General features: G+C 45.1%; 1 protein-coding gene across 2 annotated transcripts in view; it reads left to right on the top strand.

Annotated features, from left to right (window-relative positions):
• Positions 1-8,245: 8,245 nt before the first annotated feature.
• BBS2 (Bardet-Biedl syndrome 2) overlaps positions 8,246-27,675 on the top strand; it is a 37,171-nt gene continuing 17,741 nt past the window's right edge. The window contains exons 1-7 of one of the 2 annotated variants that reach the window (XM_056136427.1): positions 8,246-8,494; positions 14,599-14,826; positions 20,320-20,445; positions 20,775-20,837; positions 21,974-22,051; positions 26,855-26,959; positions 27,051-27,137. In XM_056136427.1, coding sequence (XP_055992402.1) covers positions 8,378-8,494; positions 14,599-14,826; positions 20,320-20,445; positions 20,775-20,837; positions 21,974-22,051; positions 26,855-26,959; positions 27,051-27,137 — 804 coding nt within the window. In that variant the 5' untranslated portion in view covers positions 8,246-8,377. Of the gene's footprint in view, positions 8,495-14,598; positions 14,831-20,319; positions 20,446-20,774; positions 20,838-21,973; positions 22,052-26,854; positions 26,960-27,050; positions 27,138-27,675 lie in introns of both variants that reach the window. The other variant, XM_056136428.1, reaches the window with a different exon arrangement.

Raw genomic sequence — 27,675 nt, 5'->3', positions numbered from 1 at the left:
ATGAATCACTCGTTATGGGGCTCCCCTTACAAGAAGCAGGCAAGACACAGGCACGGCTTGTATTTTGGTGTGGGGAAATGAGGACGAGAGAAACACACAGAGAAAGAAAAAAGAACAGTCAGAGCCAGAGAAAGGGAGAAAGACAGAAGAAGAAAAAAAAAGAGGACAATCTGGGTTAGAGCGATAGTACAAGTAGGGCGCTTGCCTTGCATGTGGCCAACCTGGGTTCGATTCCTGCATCCCATATGAAAAATCCCCCGCGCAGTGCCATGAATTAATTCCTGAGTGCAGAGCAGGGACTAATCCTTGCTGGGTATGACTCAAAAAGGGGGGGGGGAGAGAGAGAGAGAGAGAGATAGAGAGAGAGACAGAGAGAGACAGAGAGAGAGAGACAGAGAGACAGAGACAGAGAGACAGAGACAGAGAGACAGAGAGAGTCAGAGACAGAGACAGAGACAGAGATATCTTAGAAAAAGGTGAATGCTACAAATCAGCACAGAAAACAGAAACGAGGCAGCTCTGAGCGGAAACTTGATTAGCCTGAGCCTGATCTGGGCCAGAGTAGAGCAGGTGGAGGGAATTATAAGTGCAAACACCGGAGAGCACTTGGCTTCACTGGCCCCAGAGCTGGGTAGGTCAAGTGAGGAGTTTGGATTTTATTCTATGTGTAATGGGAAGCCATTAGAGGAGTTTCTGTATAAACCTTACATTTTCATTTAAAATAAAATTAAAAAGAAACAAAACCAACCCTCTGGACTGGCAACACAGTTCAAGTGGTAGATTGCACACCTTGCTTATGTTAGATTCTGGGCTGGGTCTCTGGAATGACAAACCTCCCCTTCCTCATTAGCATCACCACCAGGTCCAAGAATTCCCAGAAATAAACTCCTAAATTAAATTTAAATTTTACAAACCTATTTCAGACCAGAGTGATTATGCCCTGGGTAGGGTGTTTGCCTTGTGTGCAGCCAACCTGGATTCAACATGGTCCCCTGAGACCTGCCACAGAGCCAAGAGTAAGTCCTGAGCACAGCTGAGTGTGTCCCTAAAATCCCAAACAAAAAAAAAATAAACAAACCTACTTTTAGAGACTGGGGAGCAGGTATAGTGGCTAAGGTGCTTGCCTTGCATGTGGTTGACCCAGGTTTGATCCACAGTACCATATATGACACCCAGAGCACTGCCAGGTGCTCAGAGCCAGGGAAAAACCTTAAGCATCTCTAAGTATAGCCCCCCCAAAAAAACCCACCAAAAATCCCTATACATAATTTGCATACAATAAAAGTATTCATGTTAAATGCACAGTTGAATGAGTTTTGATAAATGTGTACATCTACAATCAAATTATATAAATAGGTCTGCAAAAGAGCCTATCCATAATCAAAATATGTCCACAATCAAAATATATAAATATATAAATAAATGGACCTATCTACAATCAAAAAAAGGTCGGACTGCAGCTGAATCTCAACAAGACAATGTTCATGAAAAATGAACTAGTCCCTGACGTTCCATTTGCTCTCAACGGAACGAACATCTATCTACGAATGCAGCAGCTATGTGTACCTGGGTCGAGAACTCAACATGAGAAACGACTTGGCGCCAGAGCTGCGCAGGAGGAAGAGAGTGGCATGGAACGCCTTCAAAAGAGCGTCGAAGAAGTTGTTAAGAGGATGAAGAATCGGCACATCTCTACAACTCCACCATTCTTCCTGCACTAACATACGCCTCAGAGACCTGGGCCCTACGAGAACAGGATGAGAACACTATTCGGGTCTCCCAAAGAGGAATCGAAAGAGCTATGCTTGAAAGATCACATTTCACTCAAGTGAGAGAAGGAATCTGGAGTTCTGATCTCCGCCGACGATCAAGAATCAGGGACTCTGTCTGGTTTGCCAAGGCTTTGAAAATCAGATGGGCCAGACACGTAAATGCGATTTAGAGACGACAGCTGGACTAGAGCTGTTACCGACTGGATTCCATGGGACGTCAAAAGAACGCATGGCTGCCCACCTACGAGATGGTCACATGGTCAGACTTCTTCATCAAAACCCTGAACAAACAGTTTGAAGCTCTTTGTGTTCCTGAAGCGAGCAGATGCCATTCGGCTATATTAGCACATGACAGGAACGAATAGAGACATTACTGGCGCCCACTTGAGCAAATCGAAGATCAACAGGATAACAAGTGATACAAGTGAAGTGATTTACAATCAAAAACTGTAAATAAGTTTATTATGCCAAAAAGGCCTTTTGTGCCCCTTATAGTCAATCCTTCTTCCTATCACAGCTCAACCCCCAGCCCTCAACAGCATTCCTGCAGTCTTGACCCAGAGCCTCCTAATGGACCTCCTAATCCTGCTTAACTACTGTGCATATTCCAAAACCGAGATTAAAACCGGCACGACACAGTCACCGTCAGCTCCCATCAGGTTTAACTCATTTTCTCATCCATATCCTTTTCCTGTTCCAAGATTGCATTTAGTTAATTGGTCCCTAATCTCTTCCTATCTGCGACGATTTCTCCGACTTTGTTTTTCATGTGTTTGGCAGTTCTGAAGCGTCATCTGTTTTAGAGAACCATTCTCACTGTGTGTTTAATGTTAAACCAGGAGTCTGTCAGGGACGGATGGGTGAGAACAATTCTAGGCTCTCGGGAGAGAGACTCCCCAGGCTGTCACTGGGCCTTCCAGGGCTGGTATTTCGAAGCTTTCACCAGAAGCAGACCAGCATCATCGAATCTCTGACGTTAGCAGGACACTAAAGAGCCCACCCATTGTCTCATCGGCCATTTTTCTCTTCTATTATCCTTACCCTTCCCCCCCCCCCCAAACCCCATTCTGAGAATCAGATGGCTTGGGGGGACAAGCCCACTGTCTTCTCAATTTGCTGGCCCCTGAGTGATCCTACTTTTCTCATGCTCTCTCACCAGGTCTTTGATTGGGTGACAACGGGCCCCCTGCTCAAGAACTTCCTTCACTGAAGGGTTCAAGGCAGCCTGGTTCCACGAGAAAGGAGGCGTAGAGCGTTTAGAGGAGAATTAATGGAAAATTCAGTCTGGTGCGTGGTGGGGCCAAGGAAAATGAAGGAGGGAGGTGAAACCTGTGACCTAAATAGTGGGACGTTGTAAACACCCACTTCTGGGCCCGGAAGAGGGTGTGTGTGTAACCAGGACCCCAAAGAACTGCAGTTGAGGGTATGAAGTGCACCCCAGGAGACAGTGGTGCAATGGTACCCTGCAGAGAGGGCACGTGAGTAGTGCTGGGAACCTGGGAAATGGAGCCTCCCTCACCTCCACCCCTGCAACCTTGCCAACCAGGCCTCAGAGCAGCACAGAGCCAGGAGAAAAATCTATCAGGAGAGGGAGATGGAGAATAACCAGCTACACATTGAAAACCCCATAGGGAGGGAGCTTTGTGCTTGGGGCTGGGGGAAGGGGGCAGACTGAGGGGCGGGGGCCAGAGGGAACCTGGAGACACGGGTGGAAGGAAGCTGACACGGGGGCAGGGATGGGTGCCGGAAATATTTTATGCCTAAAACTCAACTACCAACAACTTTGTAAATAACGATTTTTTGGTTAAACATTTTGAAATAAATAAAAGAAACCGCAACTTTATCAATATGAGACAAATTCTAGATTCAGTAATTCTATTTTAGAGTGGTTCTCTCACTTGGGCTAACCTTCAGTGTCTTAGAGGAATGAAGAGGAAGTTTCTCCCTTCCCCTCTGGGTTCTTTTGGGGCTAATGGAACAATCAAATTAACCTCAGATTAGTGGGAGAAAAAAACAAAAAACAATTCCAGATGTATAGAGAAGCTAGATTCTCCGAAGTAATGGGCAAAAATGAGAGTATAATTCTGAGAAATGCAGTAAGGGCCTGGGACTTCAAGGAGAGGGATTCACGTGATAAGATTAATGTGGCAAAGACCAGATGATCAGTAATCTGTAAACCTTGCTTAAAATATCTATGGGGTCAATATTGTTTTGTTCTTTCAGTTTGGGGGTCACATTTGGTGGTGCTCAGGAGTTATTCCTGGCGGTGCCTGGGAGATTTATGCCAGGGTTGGCCAAAATAACCACATTCAAGGGAAGTGCCTTATTATTTATTTAATTAGTAAATCACTGTGAGGTACAGTTACAGGCATAACAAATTTTTGTGCTTTCGTTTCAGTCCATCCCTCCAGGCCTTAGTTTTTATACGATCTTTCTGGACCCTTGGTTTGTTTATTTATTTGGGGGGGGTTGTTTGTTTATTTTGAGATATCATGGATGGAACACAGGGTCTCACACATGCCAGGTGAATGCTGTATCACTGAACCCCATCCAGTCCACACAGCGAGGTCTTTCTGCTAGTAAACTATTTCTGGTAACTCTAATCCTAGGTAAGACTATTTCACTGCACTCCCAATTTTCATCTTCCTACGTTTGTTGTTGTTGGGACTACACCTGGCAGTGCTCAGGGGTTACTCTTGACTCTGCACGCATGAATTACTTCTGGCAGTGCTCGAGGGACCATATGGGTTGCTGGGGATTGAGCCCAGGTTGGCCACGTGCAAGTGTCCTGCCCGCTGTACCATCACTCTGGCTCCTCATCTCCCTACATTGTCCCTGGAATAATCAAAACTTTTCTTTAAGCCTTAGTTATAGGTCTTAGTTATAGGTTACCCTTACCTGAAAAGAGGCCACAAACCAAAGTGCCTACTCTGAACATTTGTGGGAGGTGTTCAGTCTAAGTCTCTTCCTGGGACCACTTCAGCACCTGGGGGCCACTGTGAAGTCTGGCTCCATTTGGGAAAGGAGACTGAGAAACTCGAGTGGAGAGCATGATGCTTTAAGACTGGGGCTCTGGAATGTGTGAGCTCATCAGAGATTTCAAAGGCCCTGATAGTGTCAGAGAGTTCCTGTGACAAGCTTGCACGTGGATACTGGTGGTAACCACAGGAGGCTGGAGGACAGAGACACCTTCCCCACTTTCTGGCATCGCTAGGCCAGACTGGATCCGGTGACGCTCCGAAGTGGGATATGCTTAATTCTACCTTTGATGAAATTTCTGCCAGTTTAGTGAGATTCAAGGAAGTTGGAGAGAGAGAGAGAGAGAGAGAGAGAGAGAGAGAGAGAGAGAGAGAGAGAGAGAGAGAGGTGGAGAGGGAGAGGGAGAGTGAGGGAGAGGGAGAGGAGATACAGAAGAAGGAAGAGGGAACTGGAGTTGAAATTCATCTCTCCATCCACAAAAATGGGGGAAATAGCATTTGAGTGAGCAAGAGAAAACGCCAAAAACCAACAATACAGTTAGTGTGAGGATTATGTGAGATAATGATACAAGGAGGGAATTAAGCTGTCTGAGCACACGGTAAGAGTTCGCTGTTAACCTCTACTATTTGGGATAGTAGTGGTAGTTATTTGCAGTGGTAAAAACTTCAGCCCCAGCACTAAGCCAATGGGACACGTTGCTCAGTGACTCTGGATATGAGTCTTCGTTTATCACTTGGGACTGAGCTCCCAGAGAAGGCCCATGTGCATCTCCCACCCCTCCCCAGCCCCCAGAGGATGCGTGCGGATCACCAGGGTGTCAGGGAAGGGTGGAAGCTGGGACCCAGGAGACCTGTTGGGCTGTTGCTGCCCACTTGGACCCACTGAGCTCTGGTCCCCGTTCCCCATAGGGAGGAAGGATGCTATTGGGTCTGCGCAAAGGGCAGCCAAACTCTGCACTTGGAGAACAGCCTAAACTCTGTCAGAGGCCTTGAACTTTTTGTTTGGTTGAAAAATCAGGGCTCAGTGAAGGGACATGTAGCTCTGATAACATTCTGTAAAATGGGATCACAACTGTGCCCATCTCAGAGGATTACTGTAGGGTTGAGATGATCCACATGGAAGCTTTTAGGACGGCACTAGAACCAGCTCTAATAAGCATTAGTGTTGCTGATTATTTACATCCTGTGAAGAAAACCAGTGGTAGGACCAGAACGACAGTACAGCAGGTAGGAGCTTGCGTTACATGCAGCTCACCAGGGTTCGATCCTCCGCATCCAAAATGGTCTCCTAAGCACCGCCAGAGTAATTCCTGAACACAGAGCCAGAAGCAAACTCTGAGCATCACTGGTGTAGACCCCAAACAAAATAAACAAACAAAACCCCCAAAAGAAAAGCAGTGGTAAAGTCCCAGGCTATTGAGATGGTACACAGAGCAGGCAAGTTTGGGCAAGTGGACGGAGGGCAAGGCCAGCTCACATGGAGACGCAGCTTGTCATGCATTCCTCTGCCAAGGTAAAACCATGCTCCTTCGTGATCTGGTCCCTGCTGACCTTTTTCTTTTCTTTCTTTTTTTGGCATTTGCAAGTTTATTTTACCTGTGCCCAGATTGTAAGTGATGTTTCTAAGGAAACGTACTATTGGCATTTAGAAAGCGCAACATTAGCCATGGAAACAGGGGTGGGGGGAAATACCAAGATAATTTGAATTATTTCAATTCACCTAGGATGACACAAATGGAACTTAAAATAGTTCTACTTGTTCCTATTGGGATCAGCTGGAGGTTTCCTAACATTTCTGGTATGCTAATAGCTTAATTCTAATTTTTACCCCCTTTGAAAAAAAAAGATTCATGTATATTTTACCAGTTATTAGGTTTTCATATTTTATCATCTTTTTCACATATATAAAACATAATCTATATCTATCTATGTCTCCACCCCTATATACATGTATGCATACTTTTTTCCTGTCTCTGTTGTCTGATTTTTCCCTATGTTACCTAGAATCAGACTCAGTGTCTCACATATACATAAGATACATATAAGACAAGTGCTCTACCTCTGAGCTCTAACTCGGTTCCGACATTTTGGGAGAACACTTTTGAGACCAAGTTGCACACATCACGCCTCTTCCCAACTGGTTAGTTCCATGGACATATGAAAAAGAATGAACACTGCATTTTATAACCTCAATGTACTGGTCACATTTAAATTAGTCCAACAGCATTTTCTAATTCATCATCCACATCCACCTGTACAATGATCTCACTGTCACTTATACTCTTCTTTTTTTTAAATTAGTAACAGCTAAAATTTTAATCTAGAAGAGCAGCCTCTGTCTTTTACCTACTGCAATATTTCTTGAACCTCAGACAGAATAGCTCTCCATCCCCCACCCCCTCTACGCCCCAATACTGAGTGTTTTTCGGGAAGCTTCATGATGTCTTAGTTTCACATCTTTTCATTTAAAAAGAGTGACTTTTACAAGAGACAGGCTGGAGCGATAGCACAGCGGTAGGGCATTCGCCTTACAAGCGGCCAACATGGCCGACCCGAGTTCGATTCCTCTGCCCCTCTCGGAGAGGGGAGCCCCTCTCGGAGAGCCTGGCAAGCTACCGAGAGTATTCGATATGCCAGACACAGTAACAACAAAGTCTCCAATGGAGACGTTACTGGGCCCGCTCGAGCAAATCGACGATCAACGGGAGGGCCTTTACTTACTTTACTTTACAAGAGACTGTTGGCTACTTTAATATCACTGTCATCCGGTTCATCAATTTACTCGAGCGGGCACCAATAACGTCTCATTCATCCCAGCCCTGAGATTTTGGCAGCCTCTCCTTACTCGTCTTTCCCAACGTATTGGAGGCTCTTTCAGGCTCAGAGGAATGAGGCCTGTTATTGTTACGGTTTTTGGCATATCGAATACTCCACAGGTAGCTTGCCAGGCTCTGCCATGCAGCTACTGTAATAAGTTTATTACATTTTTTTTGTACTTAGTAAGTTTAAAGTGTGATTTAGGAGGTAGGAGGAAGGACAGTTAATACAGGAAATTCTGCGGTTTTTCTGATTTCAGCTAAATCAAGGGAGAGTGCGGACCCTCAAGACCTCTAGGAGGGGCGTGGGGAGTCCACAGGGATGCTGGGAAGAGAAGCCTGGGGATGCACGGGCGGAGCCACGCCCACCGGCCAACGTGCGCATGCAGCCGGAAGTAGCGCGGGAAACCACAGCAACGAAAGGCGCTTCTTCATTCACTCAGCGGGGAGCGGCGCAGGGCGGCGCAGCCGCGGGAGACAGGCGGCCTGCGCAGCCGCGGGAGACAGGCTGCCTGCGCAGCCGCAGAAGGAGACGGGTGGCCTGCGCAGCCGCAGACGGGCGGGTCCGTACAGCCTCAGGAGGCGCTGGGCGGGTCTGCGCAGCCGCAGGAGAGGTGGGCGGGTCTGCGCAGCCGCAGTGAAACCCCGGGGGGGGTCCCGCGGCTCAGCGCGGCCCCGCCTCTGAGGGTGCGCGGCCTCAGGTAGCTACCGCCGGGCTGCTCCGGTCTGCAAGACCCTCCCCGCGGGGGGTGAGGCCGGCTCCACGGCGCAGTCCTGGGTCGCTGCCCTGCTCCCCTGATCCGCCGCCATCATGCTGCTGCCCGTGTTCACCCTGAAACTGCGCCACAAAATCAACCCCCGCATGGTGGCCGTAGGGCGCTACGACGGGACTCACCCGTGCCTGACGGCCGCCACCCAGGCGGGCAAGGTAACTGGCCCGAAGCCCGGGTCCCCGCGGTCCCTGGCGGGCCAGCACCAGCCCTGGTCCCTGCGGCCCCGCCCCTCCGCCGAGGCCCCGCCCCCAGCCGGGATGGTTGCCGGGCAACGGGCAGGCTGCCAAGCGTTTGGTTGCTGCTCGGCGCGGTAGAGCGATTTATCTGAGCGGTTAGCAGTCTGGCCCCTGGACCTGCGCAGTGATGGGTGGAAACCCTTTACGGATAGAGCGCTTGGTTGGGGAGAGCGGGGCGGGACGGGGAAGCCTCTTGAAAGGGTGAATGTAACGGAGCCCAGTATTGGCAATTCCAGGGCTTCCACCAGCTCGCCTCTCAACACCAATTTTCCTGAGGGAGTGGAAGGTAGCGGGGGAGTGGAGGGGGTTGTAAAATGCAGTCTCCTAAACTCAGCACTTTTGGACTTTATCCGTGTGCGCATATGCCTTCCCTCCTAATTGGTTCACTGAAGACTTATTAGGTGCTAACATGTGCCAGGTTACCATGCAAGGCGCTTGGAGAGATTCAGTCATTTATTCATGACAAGGCTTTGCATGAGCGTGGCCTTTGTGCTGTTGGGATTCAGAGAACACTCCGGAGTTTCTACCTCCAGAAAGTCAGGCGGTCAACAGACGAGGCAAATCAAGGCCTTGCGTATTGATAGAGGCATGGATTCTCATGTCCATCTAGCGCACATACGTGAGCTAGAGACACTCGTGCAATAAGCCAACAGGCTCAAAGCCAGTCTTTGCCTTAATTACCTCAGCATCTTTGCTACAAAGTCAAGCACAGCTGCAAGGTGGGGTAGGGTGGATCCTGGCCCAGTACCCACTAGTTTCTTGACCTTGGTCCTTAATTAAATAAATTAATGTGTCCAGTTGATGGTCAATAGAAAATAGTAATAGCTGTGATTATTTCCTTTTGTATTACTTCTACTTGACTGATTAGAGGTTCAAAGAATGTTCGAAGCTTCCGGACTAGAAAGTGGTGGAAATGGAATTAGAGGGTATGTTCTTTGGTCCAGTGTGAATTTGACAAGTGAACATTTATATAAGGACTCACAGGGCTTTTTTTGGGGGGGGGGAAGGACATTCAGCAGTGCTAGGACTTATTCCTGCCTCTGGGGAACCATGTAGGATGCCAGGGGTTGAACCCGGGTTGGCTGCATGCAAGGTAAACACCCTACTGTACCATTACTCCAGGATTTATCGTTTTGTTTGTTTTGGTATTTGGGCCACACTTGATCAGGGGTTACTCCTGACTCTACACTCAAGAATCACTCCTGGGAGTGCTGATATGGGTTTCCCTGGATGGAACCTGGGTCTGCCGCGTGTGTGGCAGGTGGCTTACCCATTATACTATTGCTCTGGCCCCGTGGATTTGCAGTTTTCAAGGAAGTTTTGCCACTGCCTTGTTTTCTGCTATCACATGCCTTAGGATACATACGTAAAAAGTCATGTTTCATTTTGATTGGTAAAACCAAGCAAAGCCCTTTGCATGACACATTCTTGTTGGTGTAGCTGTCTCTACAGTGAAATTAGTGGACGGAAAAGGTTTGGTTGACACTAGTTCAGCACTTCCTTTATTGAGGGCCCCTGGGTGCTGTGAGCTGTTAGCTCTTACAGAGCAAGGGTGAATGTGACACATGAGACTCACCTTGGATCTCACATGTGAAAATAGGGAGACACAGAGCAGAAAGCACGTGCATACTCTTGCAAACAGCTTGGGACTAGAGGAGCTGGGGTGATGGGAGATTGCTGTTCTCTGAGCAGTCTCTGTTAAGATCACATTAATCAACGGTTTGACAGCAGTGATGTAGCGTGCTCCATGGAAATGTGGGATACGGTGGCTTCTGGGCAAAGGGATGAGTCTGTGTAAAGGCCTTGTGGAGGAGAGATGGCCTTTGTGGGTTCCAGAAACTGGAGGCTACAAGGCTAGAATGAAGCCTAGGAGTGAGGTAGCCAGGGGACTAGATCATATGACCTTATGGGCTGTGGTTTTGAGGCATTGGTTTTGAGACACTGGTTTTGAGGAAGTCGGTGATGGGATTTGATTTCTGTTTAAAAGAAATGAAACTCTGGCAGGTGCTTGGGGGAGGTACTGCAGTAAGATGCGGGGTCATGGGTGTAGGAGTAAAGCAAGAAGCAAACTTGGTTTTCCCTGAAATTCTTTCCTTTGAATGGGACGTAGAAAGGCAGGAATATGGTATTTAGGTACTCTGGGAACCGAGCAGTGACAGGAATTGGTCCCATGGGAGGGAGGGAGAAGGGGAAAGATAAAGAGAGACCCTGTGTAGCCAGACACCATGTATTCAGATGTTTAAGCAAATCTTTAAAGCTCTGACTTTAAATATTTAAAGTTTTAAATCTTTAAAGATTTAAAAAGTCTTTTTTTTTTTCTTTTTGGGCCACACTTTCGATGCACAGGGGTTACTCCTGGCTCAGTTTTTCTGCACTCAGTAATTCCTGCACTCAAGAATTACTCCTGATGGTGCTTGGGGGACCACATGGGATGCTGGGTATCGAACTCAGCTTGACTGCGTGCAAAGCGAACGTCCTCCCTGCTGTACTATCACTCCAGTACCTTTATTTTGATGTAAAAATATTGGGATGGGGTAATAGCTTAACATCCAAGACAGTAAACAAATATTTCCTCTTTTAAAAACATCCCAGGGCCAGGGAGATAGTTCAAAGGGATGGAACACATACCTTGTATGCTCGAGGCCCCAAATTTGCTCCTCAGCACCATCAGGATGTCCTTGGTGGCCCTCAACTCTTCCAGGAAGAACCCTGGACCCTCAGGCTTGGCCAGTTCAGCCCAACATAGGTAGAAGGGCCTCAGGGCTCTCAGCACCACTGAGGAGGTGCCTTCTAAAAATAGCTCAAGACTCCAGTTGAGGCTAATGCATCCTCATCTACTGAACCCTCATTTGTAGAAACAGTACTTGTGATGTGGGAATCTATTGTGAATGGAGAGCTAGTTTACTGATACCTGTTCTCTGATTCAGAGCAAGGATTTTTTTTTTGTTTGTTTTTGGTTTTTGGGTCACACCCGGCAATGCACAGGGGCTACTCCTGGCTCATGCACTCAGGAATTTCTCCTGGCGGTGCTCAGGGGACCATATGGGATGCTGGGAATCGAACCCCGGTTGGCTGGTTGCAAGGCAAATGCCTTATCCGCTGTGCTATTGCTCCAGCCCCAAGGCTATTTTGAAGACAATTGTTTGTGTTGTCCTCTGGGGACAGCATGGAGCTGAGGGCATCATTGAGTGTCAGCTGTCAGCAGTCTCCTGTTGGCTAGATGTGGCCGCTAGACCCAACAGTCCTTTGAGGATGCTGGAAGTGGTCTATTTGTTGGATAACCTCGATTTTTTTCTAGGATGGGAGAATACAGCAGTTAGGGTGCTGCCTTTCATTGGGCTGACCCGGGTTCAATCCCTGTTATCCCTGAGCACCACCAGAAGTGATCCCTAAATGCGGAAGAAGCAGGAGGGAAGCTTGGGAGGACTCGTGGAACTCCTCTTCTTGGAAGCAAACCCCAGCCTATTTTCATACCCGTAACGAAGAATGTGAAGTATGGAGATTATTTCCTATCTCGTTCTTTCTGAGCATACCTACTAGATTACTCCATTAGATTTCTCCTGCCCAGAATCGTTATAAAAGCTCAAGCTCAGGTCTGGAACCAGACACCTGTCTTTATGTCTCAGTTTTACCACTCGCAGCCTCAAGACTCATTGTGCGCCTCAGTAGATTAGGGGTCGTGAGGGTTAAATGCAGTAATTTTTCTAGAAGCATGTTGTGTTGTGCTATGGTACAGTTTCTAATCAGTTCCTTTGAACATTTTTTTGTTGTTGTTTTATTGAACATTTTACTGTGTTTAAATGATTTAACCCTGGGACCTGGGAAGCAGATTCAGAGGGCGGCACATGGGAGCAGGAGTTGTGTCCACAGCACTGCATGCCCCTGCCCTCAGCAGCACCAGTTGTAGCCCTACGGGCTCTCAGCACTATTGGGCAGCCTTAGTACCCCTGAGCCTAAGCATCAAACCTTGAGGCCAGGTATTGCTGGGAGTAACCCCCGAGTCCCTTGAGCACTGCTTGGGTGCCTCCTACCATTAGCTTTTTTTTTTTTTTATTCCCTGTATACCAAAGGATCTAATACTTAGATGAGTGAGTTTTATAATTAGAAGGGATTGCTAGTTTACAAGAGCTCTCTAGTCCAGTCTTTTTTTGTTTGCTTTTTTTGTTTTGGTGCCACAGCTAGCGATGTTCAAGGTTTTCTCCTGGCTCTGCATGAAGGAATTACTGATGGTGGTGCTTGGGGGACCTTATGGGATGCTGGGAATTGAACCCAGGCCAGCCATTTGCAAGGCTAAATGCCCTACCCACTGTACTTACTGCTCCAACCCCTCTCTTATCTAGTCTTAACCAATTCTTTTGAATTTTCCTGTTTCTCCTTCCTTCCATGAAGCTCTTTTTTGGACAGTGAAATTTTCCCTAATGAAATTTTAATAACAGTTATATCTTTTTTTTTGGTACTATGATTTCTGAGCCCGGCAAGCTACTGATGACCACTAACCATTCTAATAAGGCCCCCCTCCCCAAACTTAGTTGTCCCTTTTGAGAGCAGTATTACCCCTCTTGAGAATTAATGTTCAAGTCCAAACCTTATTATTATTATTTTTCAATAGCCAAAGCCCAAGGAAATTGAATGTGCAGATATATAGGTGATTGTGATCCTTGAAACTACCAGTTACTTTTGGGCTCATCATTCATTCTCTCTTAGTAGTCTAGACTCTGGGGTCTTAAACTTATAACTGAATATGGGGGTGGTGAAAAATCTGGGAACAGTGAAAGGTTTCTGGACCCAAAATTGTTCACAGTCCACCGTGGAGTGACCCTGAGGTGCTTCTGGCAGCTCTGCCCGTGTTGTTTCTAAAGGAGTGATGAGAGGAAGAGGCTTGGGGATCCCCCCCGTCTAGACCTGTGTTGGTTTCCCAGACAAGAGCCATGTGGTCCCTGGTGAGCCCCCAAGATATTCCAAGGGGGTGGGGAAAAATCACAAAAATGGGGGGCAAAGCCTGAAACTGGGACCCACAGAGGGGAAACAGTGTCTTAAGTAGCCACGGTTGTTAGAAAAAGGTTGAGAAATCACGGACTTACCCATGAAAGCAAGGAGCTCCATGTGTATGAGTCAGTTTGTAACAACCAACTTCAAAACCACCAGTTTTAATTTGAAAAACTAGAGTGCCATGGATTACAAAGTTAAATTTTTTAAAACATTTTTTCAGGTGTTTGGATAAAAGATACTAAAGGAAAGGCACAGTTCATTTTTGGTGGTGGAGGGCAGGCACCATATTCGATGGTACTCAGGGCTTACTCCTGACTCTGCACCCAGGGGTTATTTCTGGTGGGACTCAGGGGACCGTATGTGGTACCAGAGGATCAGACCCCGGTGCATGTAGGGCACGCGCCCTCCCTGCTATACTATCTCTCTGGTCCAAGGCTCTATTATTTTCTGTGATCTTCTTGGTTTGTAGCAATCATGTTGTAGCAGCTTCCTAAAGGTTAATCAGGAAAAGGCTGATCTGTTTGAGGCTTTTGATTTCCACAGTGGGCAGCTGCTAAATGATCCTCTAAGCCACAACTAGATCTTGTCCGCTGTCTGCACTTTACGAGACCAAGAACCACTGGATGTTCATAGTGACTGAAGGCTGGCCATCCCAGAACTGTGTGTCAGTGTGTTTTGAGTTTTGTAGGTGATTAAAGTGCCTTCTTAGTGCTGATACCTGTTCATAATCCAATTTGAAAAAATAACAATCCAGGGGCTGGAGTGATAGCACAGCAAGTAGGGCGTTTGCCTTGCATGCAGCCTGACCCAGGTTCGATTCCCAGCATCCCATATGGTCCCCCAAGCACGGCCAGGAGTAATTCCTGAGTGCAGAGCCAGTAATAGCCCCTGAGGATTGCCGGGTGTGACCCAAAAAGCAAAAAATAAATAAATAAATAATAATCACTGTAATAATAATAATAATAATAACAATAAAACAACAATCCATTACATTTGGTATTATAAGGTACTTGAATAAACTGTTTCTGCTTTAGGTTTTTATTCATAATCCTCATACACGAAGCCAGCATTTCAGTGCATCCCGGGTCTTCCAGAGCCCCCTGGAGTCGGACGTTTCGCTTCTGAACATTAACCAGGCTGTCAGCTGCCTGGCTGCAGGAGTCCTGATCCCTGATCTTGGCTATGATGCTCTTGTGGTGGGGACACAGACTAATCTTTTGGCTTATGATGTCTACAATAACTCAGATCTGTTCTACCGAGAGGCAAGTATTCTCCTTTCTTAACATTGAGTTCTCATTACTGAGAACAGCTGAGATGTTTATTTTGGTTCGTTGATGAAATAGCTGTTGCAGTGTAAACAACGTGGAGATGTTCCATTTGCATCTGCTTCACACACTTGACATTAGGGAACGTGTCTGTGATGTTGCCACCTCTCCAGATCTATTGAGAATTCGCCCAAAGCCAGGAAACCAACAAACCTGTCTCTGGGTGGCGTTGCTTTAATGTTGAGTACAGTGCTTTGTAGGAGAAACACTTGGAGCCTGCCCTCTGCAGGCTGCTGCAGCTTGGATAGTCAAGGAATTCAAATTTACAAATAGGAATAATAGGGAAGCAAGCAAAAAGAATTCTTTCTAATTTCTTCACCTAGAAATAATACTTTAATCTTGATTTATCCAGAGCTATTTAATAAATACATAAATTTTATTTTTTACAAAATGGGATCATTGTAAATGTAGCCTTTTACTTTCAAAATTGCTTTATTTGGTATAATTCAGTTATTATGTGATTCACTCTTTAAGCTATACAATTCAGTAGTTCCATGTCTTCAATGGGAGTCATATAGCTACCATTGAAATCAGTGTGAAAATGTTTTCATTATTTTTAAAAGGTAAATAAAGGTCATACTTGTTACTTTCCTTTCCCCCCAGCCATTAATCTACTTTCTGTCAACTCTGAATATCTCATATGAATAGGATCATATAAATGTGGTCTCTTGTGACTTGAGTATTTAGTGGGTTTTTTTTTTTTTTTTTTTTTTTTTTTTGCCTTTTGGGTTATACCCAGTGATGTCCAGGGGTTACTCCTGGATCTGCACTCAGGAATTACCCCTGGCTGTGCTTGGGGGACCATATGGGATGCTGGGAATCAAACCTGGGTAGGCCACGCGCAAGCAAACGGCCTACCCGCTGTGCTATTGCTCCAGCCCCTGGTGGAATATTTTTTAAGGTTGATCTTTGATGTAGCAAATACCAGTACTTCCTTTATGATTTGATATTACTTCATAATTTATGTATTGTGCATGTATTCATCAGTTAATGAATTGTTTAATTTCCTAGCTATTTGGTGTGGCCTTCTCATGTAGAAGTGTATTGTGAACATCTTTATATGACATATGCTCATACTTATGCTCCATTCTTGCTGGTTCTATAATATTTGTGTGTTCTGTAATATTATTCTATCATTTGTTTAGTCACTTCCATGTTGTTTCATATTTGTTATTATCATAGTTTCTATATTGTAGTTGATATTTTGATAAGCTAAATGCTTGGCAGTTTCTCCAGCTATTTTCTTACAGTAATCTTGAAATGTACTTTTTTTAGAGGGAATTTTTGTTTGTTTTGTGTTTGGGTCATACTTGGAAGTGCTCATGAGTTGCTCCTGGTCTGGTACTCAGGGATCACTCCTTTTGGTACTCCGGGAACCAGGTGGAGGCACACCTGGGACGTACTTCTGGCTCTGAGCTCAGGGATCACTCCTCATGGGTCTTGGGGGGCCATATGGGATACTGGGGGTGGGACCCAGCTCGGCTATGTGCCGGGCAAGCACCCTACCCACTCTACTATTGCTCAACCCATCTGGAATACTTCTTACTATGGTAAGATATAGGCTGGAGCTATAGCACAGCAGGTAGGGCGTGTGCCTTGCACGCAGCCAACATGGCCGACCCAAGTTCGATTCCTCCGCCCCTCTCGGAGAGCCTGGCAAGGTACCGAGAGTATCCCGCCTGCATGGCAGAGCTTGACAAGCAACCCATGGTGTATTCCATATGCCAAAAACAGTAACAACAAGTCTCACGATGGAGATGTTACTGGTGCCTGCTCTAGCAAATCGGTGAACAACAGGACATCAGTGCTACAGAGCATGGTGAGATACACACAGAGAAGTATAAAACCCTTAAGCTTACCATTCTTTGAGTTTTTTTTTTCTTTTTTCTGCTTTTGGATCACACCTGGTGGTACTCAGGGCTGCTTGGTGTGCCCAGGTTACTTCCTTGCAGTGCTTGGGTCCATGGGGTGCAGGGATTGCACCTGGGCCTTTCACATGTGGCACGTGTACACTAGCTCTCTGAGCTCTCTCTGCAATTCAAGTTCACTGAAATTGTTTTTTTTGTTTGCTTTTTGTGCCACACCCAACAGTTCTCAGGCATTACTCCTGGTGGGACTCAGGGGGTATATGAGAAGGCAGGGATTGAACCAAGGTCAGCTGTGTGCAACAAGGCAAATACCTTCCCTGCTGTACTATCTCTCTGGCCCCAACCTACTTCAATTTTTGATGAGTCATTTCAACTAAGTCTTTTCTTTATAGTCAGCCATTTAAATATTTTTTCTATATTTTTCAATTAAAATGTTTCTATGTTATAAAGATTATATAAAATATATGGGTTCCGTTCCATCGGGACCCATGGCCTAGAATGGAATGAACAGGGTGAGAGACTGTCTGAGTTCATCATGTCGACCAAGACCATCCATGGTAACTCACAATTCCAGAAGGCTGAATCTAAACGTTGGACATGGGAGTCTCCTGGTGGACGGTTCCACAATGAAATTGACCACATCATATTCAGTCGACAGTTTTGCCTGACCGATGTCACTGTTGTCCCAAAATCCCAAATGGGATCGGACCACTGTCTCTTTCATGCAAAATTCTACCTCACGGAGCGGGGAGAAAGGGCTGCAAAGTTTAAGAAGAGAACTCCCAGAACGACCACTAACTGGGAGCTCTTTGGCACTATTGCTGCAACATGGGAAGATGCCGTCGTTGACAACATTGACGAGGAATACGATCGACTGGTTCAGCACCTCCATGATTGTGCGAAGAATGCCGAGAGAGATAGCCACAAAAAGATGCTTGTCTTCGAAAACTCTCGAGCTCATTCTCCAACGTGGCTTGGCGCAAGCCTCAGGCAACCGCAAGCGAATGTCCGAGCTTGCAAAGAAGTGCAGAGAAGCGATAAAGGAAGACCTCAGAGAGAGAAGAGCAGCAGTGCTGGCAGATGCAGCAAAAGCCGGGAAAAGCATTCGCAACGCCTGACTGTTCTTCACCAACTACAAGACCAAGATGACTACCCTTCGATGTCCTGATGGATCTATCACATCTTTCAGAAGGGCAATGGAGAAGATTATCTATGACTTCTACTTGGATCTCTTTAATAGCCACGTCCACCTGCCCACATACCAAATTCTGCAGGATGGATATGTCGTTCCCAACGTTCTCCCTTTGGAAATCCGACACGCCATTTCATCGGTAAAGAAGTGAATAGCACCCGGCCCAGACAAGGTCAGACCCAAACACCTGAAGAACCTGCCATCAGTACTCATCAATACACTGGCTCGGCTCTTCACATGCTACCAGTCTGAATGCAAGGTTCCACTGGGATGGAAAAACCAGCAGGACTATACTACTGTACAAGAAGGGAGACATCCACAACATTGTCAACTATCGCCCTATTTGCCTGTTGTCTGTCGTCTACAAGCTGTTCACTCGAGTCATCCTGAATAGGATTGGCAGAATACTAGATGAAGGACAACAGATAAACAGAGGAATGGGAGTGACTCAGGAGCTCTGTGATGAGTGTAACCCAATAAACCTAAAGCAAAGAGAACCTGTGGCAAAGAGAACCTGTGGCAAAGAGAAAGGGCAAGCCAATGTTATCCTACACATATGAGCAAGCCGGGTTCCGAAAAGGATTCAGCACGATCGACCATATCCACATGGTAACCAAGGTCATTGAGGTTTCTCGGGAGTTCAAGATGCCACTCTGTCTAACGTTCATTGGTTTATAGAAGGCCTTTGATTCTGTTGATACTGAAGTGGTCATGAAAGCCCTAGCCAAACAGGGCATTCAAACTCAGTACATTAGGATCCTCTGTGAGCTTTATTATGGATTCACTACCAGGATCTCACAAGGAAGTGATCATTCATGTCAAGAGAGGGGTTTGGCAGGGTGATACCATTTCACTGAAACTCTTCAGTGTCACCCTTGAGAATGTCATACAACGACTGGAATGGGAAGGAATGGAAGTGAAGATAGATGGTTGGCAACTACACCACCTCCTCTTTGCTGATGACATTGTTCTAATAACACCAAACATTAGCCAAGCAACACAAATGCTGGCTGACTTCAACCATGAGTATAGAAAGGTTGGACTCCAGCTGAACCTCACAAAGACAATGTTTATGAGAAACAGCCTCGTTCCTGATTCCCCATTCGCTCTCAACAAAACGAACATCTCTGAATGCAACAGTTATGTATACCTAGGTTGAGAAGTCAACATGATGAATGACCTAGCACCTGAGTTGTGCAGGAGGAATAGAGCGACTTGGAATACCTTCATGAGTGTCAAAGAAATAGCTAAGAGGACAAAGAACCTCCGGCTCTGGGAACATCTCTTTGATTCCACTGTTCTTCCTGCATTAACATACGCCTCAGAGACCTGGGCCCCACGAAAACAGGATGAGAACGCTATTTGGGTCTCTCAAAGAGGAATTGAAAGAGCTATGCTTGGAGTATCACGCTTTATTCAAATGAGAGAAAGAATCCGGAGTTCCGACCTCCTTTGACGATCAAGAATCAGGGACGCTGTCTCATTTGCCAAGGTGTCGAAAATCAGATGTGCTGGACACGTAATGAGATTTGGAGACAACCGCTGGACTAGAGCCATTACCTACTGGATTCCACGGGATGTCAAAAGATCGCGTGGCTGCCCACCTACGAGATGGTCAGACTTCTTCATCAAGACCCTGAATGAAGGCTGTTCATGTTCATGTTTGTAGAACGAGCAGATGTCATTGGGGTACACTAGCACATAACAGGGATTAATGGAGACGTTACTGGCGCCCACTTGAGCAAATCGATGAGTAACGGGATGTTAAGTGATCAAGTGATATAAGAACTCTTTTCCTATATAAAACAATTATTGGGTTGGAGCGGTAGTACAGCAGGGAGGGTGTTTACCTTGCGTGAGGCCAACCCAGGTTCAACTCCCGGTATTTCAAATGGTCCTCCAAGCACCACCAAGAGTAGTTCCTGAGTGCAGAGCCAGGAGTAACTCCTGAGCATCGCCAGGTGGGACCCAGAAAGAAAAAAAAAATTATTGTCTCCAAAGATGTCCTTAAATATTCTTCCAAAAATAAACTAAGTTATGTTTAAGTACTTTTTCAAGAAGTTCGAGCATGTCCTAATTGTGGATGGTGGGTCTCTAGATATTTTGTTTTCTTATTCTCTGTAATTTTCAGTAACTTATCATTTCAAAAAATTAGTAATAAGAGGTCTGAGTGATAAACACTGGAGCCCATCCAGGGGTCCTGATGGTTCTGTGCACGTCTTTGCAGAAGCTCTGGATGACCACCCGACCTGCTTCCCACACAGGGGACCAGGTAGCTCCTTACAAAGGCTGACGGAGTTCCAGATGAATGTCAGAGTGTGCCTGTGAATCTCTGTGTCTGAGATGTTCCATCTTGTTCTTCCTGCTTAGGTAGCAGATGGGGCCAATGCAGTTGTACTGGGAACACTGGGAGACATTTCCCCGCCCCTTGCAATTATTGGTGGAAATTGCGCCCTGCAGGGCTTTGATGCTGAAGGAAATGATCTATTTTGGACGGTAAGAAGAGCAAGCCACTCTTGGTTACTTTTACATTTATTTTTTTACATTTGTTTATTTTGTGGTGCTTGGGTGAGGCACATGTATGAGCCATGTCCCCATCCCCACATGTTTTGACTTTTAATGTTAAATTATTTGTTTGCCTGCTTTTAACCATGATATAGAGTAATAAAAGCAAAATAGAGCACAGTAATTTTGCATATTATATATAAAGGATCTGATGGATCTGAATAATGCCCATTGGTAATTTGTAGAACCTTCTTGTTTAAGTGGATGATATATTTGGATTAAAAGGATGGCATATTAATGACTTTTGGTTTTATCTTCAGGTTACCGGCGATAATGTACATTCCTTGGCCTTGTGTGACTTTGACGGTGATGGGAAGAAAGAGGTCTGTGGGGGAGGAGAAACAGCGTTTAGCTGAATAAGTTTTCCCATGACAGTGACTTCAGTGTTCAAAGTGTGGCACTTTGTTAGCTTTCATGGTTGATTTTGGTACTCTCTTGCTAAAAGATGAACTAATTAGCCTCATTTTCCTCTTTTTTTTTTCCCCCTTTTTGGTTTCTGTGCCCCACCTGGTCATGCTCAGGGCTTTCTCCTGGCTCTGCACTCAGGAATTACTCCTGTTGGTGCTTGGGGGATCAAATGGGATGCTGGGGATTGAATCCAGGTCTCCTGTGTGCAAGGCCAATGCCCTCCCCACTCTACTATCGCTTTTTTTTTCTTCCTTTTTACATAAAAATTGACTTGTGTTTGTCTAATGTTGATGTCAAGAACATGATATTTTAAAGACAGGATGAGGAGAGAGGGCAGTGCAGTTGAGGGATGGGGCTACCGTTAATTCCTGATCTTGAAACTTCTTGCTTCTGATGCTTTGAAACCATCGCATTAAGTAGTTTTCAGTTTGGACCACTTTTTTTCTGGAATCTGAAAGTTTTAAAGATTGATGCTAACCTTTCAAAATCTTTTGAACTGCATTTGTATCTGCAGGGAACATCTTTAGTGATAGAATCCAGGCTGGTAGGAATGTGGCCCTCAGGGAAGAATGAAGTCTGTGGGGGCCCCATTTCTCACTGAGTCTGTTGACAAGAGGGAACCTCCCCAAGCATTTGATTTTTGGGGAATTAGAACTCTGCTGTGGCAGTAGCAACATAGAACATATTATGCCTTTTTTTTATTTTTATTTTTTATTTTTTTTTGCTTTTTGGGTCACAGCTGGCGATGCACAGGGGTTACTCCGGCTCTGCACTCAGGAGTTACTCCTGGTGGTGCTCAGGAGACCATATGGGATGCTGGGAATTGAACCCGGGTCGGCCGCGTGCAAGGCAAATGCCCTACCTGCTGTGCTATCTCTCCAGCCCCTTGTTTGTTATTTTTGGGTTATACCCATCAGTGCTCAAGGCTTTCTCCTGGCTCTGTGCTAAAGGGTGTGTGTGTGTGTTTGTGTGTGTATGTGTGTGTGTGTGTGTGTGTAAATTATGCTGCGTTCACTTACTGAATTAAATATGCCTGATTTCCCCTATTCAGCTTCTTGTTGGATCTGAGGATTTTGACATCCGAGTTTTTAAAGAAGATGAACTTGTAGCAGAAATGTCAGAAACAGAGGTAAGAAGTGGCACCTCAGAATTCTGGTGATCTGGAACGAGATCAGCACAGACACTCAACACAAGATGAGTGATGGGACATCTGAGAGCCAGAGAGTTTTAGATGGAAATGGGGATAAACCACAGAGAAAGCATTTTGCTTTGTTTTATTTTGGTTTTGGGCCACACCCAGCTATGCTCAGGGATTCCTCCAGGGTCTGCATTTAGCAGTTACTCCTAGTGGTGCTCAGGGGACTGTGTGGGATTGAACCTAGGTTGGTTGTGTGCAAGGCAAATGCCCTACCCACTGTACTATTGCTTTGGTCCCGAAAGAAGCATTTTAAATTTCTGTGTTTTGAAATGACTGATGAAATAAAGAAGAATTGAGGGTAGTCAAGCACATGATTTTAATGAGTTATTACTTATTACTACTACTCTTTATTATTACTGGTGGCAACTATTTATCATGCAGATATTATATGCCCGCCACAGTTCTAAGGAAGTGCTATACTGATTTAGCTGATTTAACCCTTACAGCGACTTAAACCTGTTAGTATCATTTTATTTTAACTGTACAGATGAGGAAACTGATGTTTTTTGTTGTTGTTTTTGTTACTTGCACAAGGTTGGCCAGGCTTTGAATTTGTGTCTTTATCTTCACTATTTTTATGTATATGTGTGTGTATATATAGACATAAGTTTACATGTATATTTATTGTTGTAGTTGTATGTTTTGTTTTGGGGCCACACCTGATTGTGCTCAGGGCTCACTCCTGACTCTGCACTCAGGGATCACTCCTGGCAGGCCTCTGGGGACCATAAGGGATGCCCGGGATCTAACGTGGGTCATCTGAGTGCAAGGCCTATGCACTCTCTGACCTGTATCTACTTTAAGTTGCACTAGTGATGTGCCTAAGTGAAGTTCTGTTTTGTTTTGAGACCATGCCCTGTGTTGCTTTGGGTTGTGCCAGGAAGTGACCCTGTGATCCCTGGACCAAATCCAGTTCTCCTGCATACAAAGTATATACTCTGGCCCTTTGAGCTATCTCCCCAGCCCCCATAAATGATTTTATTTTTGGTTTTAGGGCCACTCCTGGTGGTTCTCAGGAGTTACTTTTGGTGCTAGGAGAGGGCCATGTAGTACGGAGTATTGAGCCCAGGCCTCCGGCAGGCAACTTAAATAAAATTAAGTCTCTTAATTCAAATTGATTACTCTCAAGGTACATTTCTCTATGTAATATTAACAGCTAGGTGTTAAAGAAATGCTTAGTTTTCTTTGCACTTAGATTGTTCATGCAGTTACTCATGTAACTCACCTAAGATATTCCTTACAGAGTTTAAAGTTCCGTGTGTAATATGCAAAGATCGCTTTATTCTGGGTAGTTCTGACATTTTTAGGATTTTTGATGATGATTTTCTAGGATTAGTCTAAGAAGAACAAACAAAAGAATTAGGATATTTTGAATTAAGGAAGAAGAGAATAAAGAAACTGCTGAACAGTGTAAATGGACAGAAAAGCAAAGATCAGGTGTTTCAGATCAGATGATAAATTCTGCAAAATTCAGTCAGTTAGTATTTGGATGGCCATATCAGAAAAGTTTTATTTTTCCCCAGTTTTGATTATACTTGTTTCCAAAATTTCTTTTCTTTTTAATTGAATCACAGTGAGATGCACAGTTCAAGGTTGTTCATGATTGGGTTTTAGTTATATAATGTTTCAACATCTGTCTCTTCACCAGTGTACATTTCCCACCACTGATGTCCCCAGTTTCCCTCCTGCCCCCCCACTTCCCTCCCCCACATTTCTCTCTCTCTCTCTCTCTCTCTCTTTCTCTCCCTTTTGATTTGTAATACAGATACTGAAAGGTTATCATGTATTACTTTACTATCTTTACTACTTTCAACACTCAGTTTCTGTCCAAAATGATCATTTCCAACTATTATTGTCATAGTGATCCCTTCTCTTATGTAACTGCCCTTCGTCTCATCCCCTCTTCCCTGACCCCCCACACTGGCCAGTGATTGGAAGTGGCAAGCTTCCAACCATTGGCCAGTGCTCCTGGGCCCTGTTTTCCATATCAGAAGACTTGAGGGCACTGGCTTCCAGAGTCACCCAACTATTGTCCTTCTTATCATCCACAAAAGCTATATAGGAAACTCAGACTTCTGTTCCCCTGACACAAAAAGAGACCAAAACACAAACTTTGCATATTAATATACAAAGTCTTAACAACACTCAAGATTAATTTACCTTTACAGCAAGAGTCACAAAGTTTACACTGCACTGCTACGCTTTCTAATGGTCGTTAGTCGTTACATATTCTTCATATAAAATTGTTGTGGACAAAGGCGAGTGAGGGATGAGGTGTGTGCAGCAGTGTTGAAGTGTTGGTTTATGCAGAGCCTTCTGTTTCATGTGTATTACAGAGCAGGTCTGAGCGTGGACTAGACTGTGAAGGGCTTGACTGAGCCAGACCAGTGAATTATGGCAGGACTGAGGGACCAGGGAATCTGGGGCTAAGTTTATGCAGATGTTGCTTTACAACCTTATTCATTTCATGGCCAATTTCCTGTCCTCTAGTTTGACCTGGGTTCCAGCTCAACCGTCTATTCCCAGATCTCTAAAAGCATAATTTATTTGGCAGCTGAACAGTGCTCTGTGGTGCTGAAAGAATGCCTTGAGCTAAGTAATTCTAAATCCTACACAGTACTTTGTATTCCATGTTAAGTGGAGTGGGTGGTTTTGTAGAAAAGATGTGAGTGTCAAGGAAATTATGTAACGATTCTCTGCTTTATACAGTTTATTTCTTAATATCTCTTGCATTAGACTCAGAATTAGAAAGCAAATCTGCGAGACCATAGATATTCTTCAGTTTCGGTTTGTAACTTTGTGTAATATATGTATTCTGTATATTATATACATATATAACCCATGTGTTTGGATTTTTACTTTTCAAAGGATTATGTTTTCTTCTCAAAAATATCTTCGGGCCGGAGCGATAGTACAGCGGGTAGAGTGTTTTCCTTGCATGCTGCCAACCTGGGTTTGATTCCCGGCACCCTGTATGGTCCCCTGAAAACCACCAGGAGTAATTCCTGAGTGCAGAGCCAGGCGTGACCCCTGAGCACTGCTGTGCGTGACCCCAAAAGCTAAAAAAAATTTTTTTTATATTTTTCATCTCTTGCCCAGTGTGATAGTACAGTGGGTAGGGAACTTCCCTTATACACAGCTGACCTGGGTTCAATCCCTTGCAACCCATATGGTCCCCAAGCACTGCCAAGAGTAATCCCTGAAAGCAGAGCCAGGAGTATACCCTGAGCACAGGTAGGTGTGTCCCAAAAATCTCTCTCTCTCTCTGTGTGTGTGTATATATATATATATATATTTCATCTCTCTCGAGTAGATAAATTATGTCAGAGAAAAGTATGCACATAAGATTCTCCATTGTGTACTGTCAGTCTTTTTAAGATTTTGATTGTGGGATGTTATAAATTAAGAAAGTGAAATAATCTTTAAAATATTTTGAGTTGGTGTCTATAGCATCTTTATACATATTCTAGGACCTGCGAGATAGTAGAGGAGTTAAGGCACTGGCCTTGCATCTGACTCTGATTCAGTTTTTTGTGTCACGTGGTCCGCTGAGCACTTCTGGGAGCCATGAGCACAGAACCAGTGGTTTCTGCCAACTACCTCTGGTGTGATCTCCCCAAAAACCAAACCAAACTAAACCTGTGTACCTAGTCTCAGTTTTACGTATGCAGCTTGATTCTCTCCTGTCTTCTGAGGGTCAGTGCCTGCCGCAGTAGCGCAGGGGGCCACCAAGGCTGCCCCTGGAGGCCTAGCCCCAGCCCTGTGCAAGCTACCCCACACGCCCCGGCTCTTTGCGCTGCCTCCTTAGTCCTTTAGTTTCCTCCTTATTCCCTCAGACTGTTTTGTACTCTTGGCTCTGTGCTCAGGAATCACTCCTGGCACTCCTTGGGGGACTGTATGTGGTATATGTGCATATGTGGGGCCAGGTATCAAACCTGGTTCAGCACATGCAAGGCAAGCACCTGGCCTGCTGTACAGTCTCTTTGACTCCACTGTGTTCTTTCAGAATAATTTTCTGGGACTTGTTACATAAACTCGAGTAAAAGTGGCTAGCTTGTGAGTTCAGTTCTGATTACCTCGGGCCAGAGAGATCGTGTGGAGGTAGGGTGTTTGCCTGGCAGGCAGCAGAACTCAGAGTCAATCCCCAGCACCTCATATGACTCCCCTGCAAACGCCAGGAGTGATTCCTAAGCACAGATCCGAGAGTGACCCTTGAACACTGACTGGTATGACCCCAAAGCAAAATTCTGATAACCCAACACTGAACTAAATGAATCTCAGGGAAGAGTGTATTCCCTGCTAATGGATGGGAAATGCATTTAAATCTAATTAAATTATATTTGAGCTTTGGGGCCATACCTGGCAGTGTTGGGGGTTACTCTCAGTGGTGCCCAGGGGACAGTGAAGTGCTGGAATCATACCCGAGGCCTCCAATATTCAAAACCTGTACTTAGGGGCTGGAGCTTGCCCTGCATGCAGCCAACCCAGCTTCTATCCCTGGCATCCCATATGGTCTTCTGAGCACCACCAGGAGTAATTCCTGAGTGCAGAGCCAGGAGTAGCCCTGAGCACCACCAGATGTGATCCAAAAATGCAAAACAGAGACCAAAAACCTTGCACTCAGCACATTGTACTATCTGGCCCCTTAAATCTAATTGTAACACACTTCTAGTAAGGCATGTAGTTGAGCACTAATGAGAAATATTTTTTTTTTACTTTTTTTTTTTTTTGCAGATAATCACCACTCTTTGCCCCATGTATGGCAGTCGATTTGCTTATGCCCTTTCCAATGGCACAGTTGGAGTTTATGACAAAGCAGCCCGATACTGGAGAATTAAAGTTAGTATAAGTCATTCTCTGATATTCGGGATATTCGGGGATTTCACTCTTACTGGAGACCTCTGTATTAATTGTTGGAATTCATTTCCAGTCCAAAAATCATGCTGTGAGCATTCATGCCTTTGACCTTGATTCTGATGGTGTATGTGAACTGATAACGGGTTGGTCCAACGGGAAGGTGAGTTAAAAGTGCAGATTTTTATGTGTAATTCAAATTAGTAAATGTCTGGGATATATCAGTATTATGATTCAGAATAGTAACATGATGATGTGAATTTCTTGTACTGTGTGTTCAGATTTAACTTCATGACCTTGTCACGTGGTCTTGCTGTAGTTGTCAACACCACAGCCTGAGTGTCTTGGTCTTATAAGCTGAGTTTAGGAGAACATTTCCAGGAAGAGACTTTATGAAGTCTCTCCCTTACAGGCATGAGAATCCATTCAGTAGGGCTGAGCCTAGGGAGGGGCTATTAAAAATAGAGATTTGGGGCCAGGATGAGCCTGTCTCAGGGAGAGAGCAAGTACATACCTCACATGTGTGAGGCCTTGGGTTTAAATTCCAGGCACTGCAAAAAGGAAAGGGATGGTGGTGGAATAAAAGCTAATAATGAATGGTGGATATCACTTTTCCCCTAATCTTCAAAGCAGACGGAAAACTAGAATCATGGGCACAACGAGGTTATTCAGCTCTAACTTCAAAATAAAACTTTTTACTT

This window comes from Sorex fumeus, unplaced genomic scaffold (genome assembly GCF_029834395.1).
Source record: "Sorex fumeus unplaced genomic scaffold, SorFum_2.1 ptg000122l, whole genome shotgun sequence".
In the NCBI taxonomy this organism is placed as follows: Eukaryota; Metazoa; Chordata; class Mammalia; order Eulipotyphla; family Soricidae; genus Sorex; species Sorex fumeus.
The sequence above is the reverse complement of the archived record's forward strand: the minus strand, read 5'-3'. Positions and strand labels throughout refer to the sequence as shown.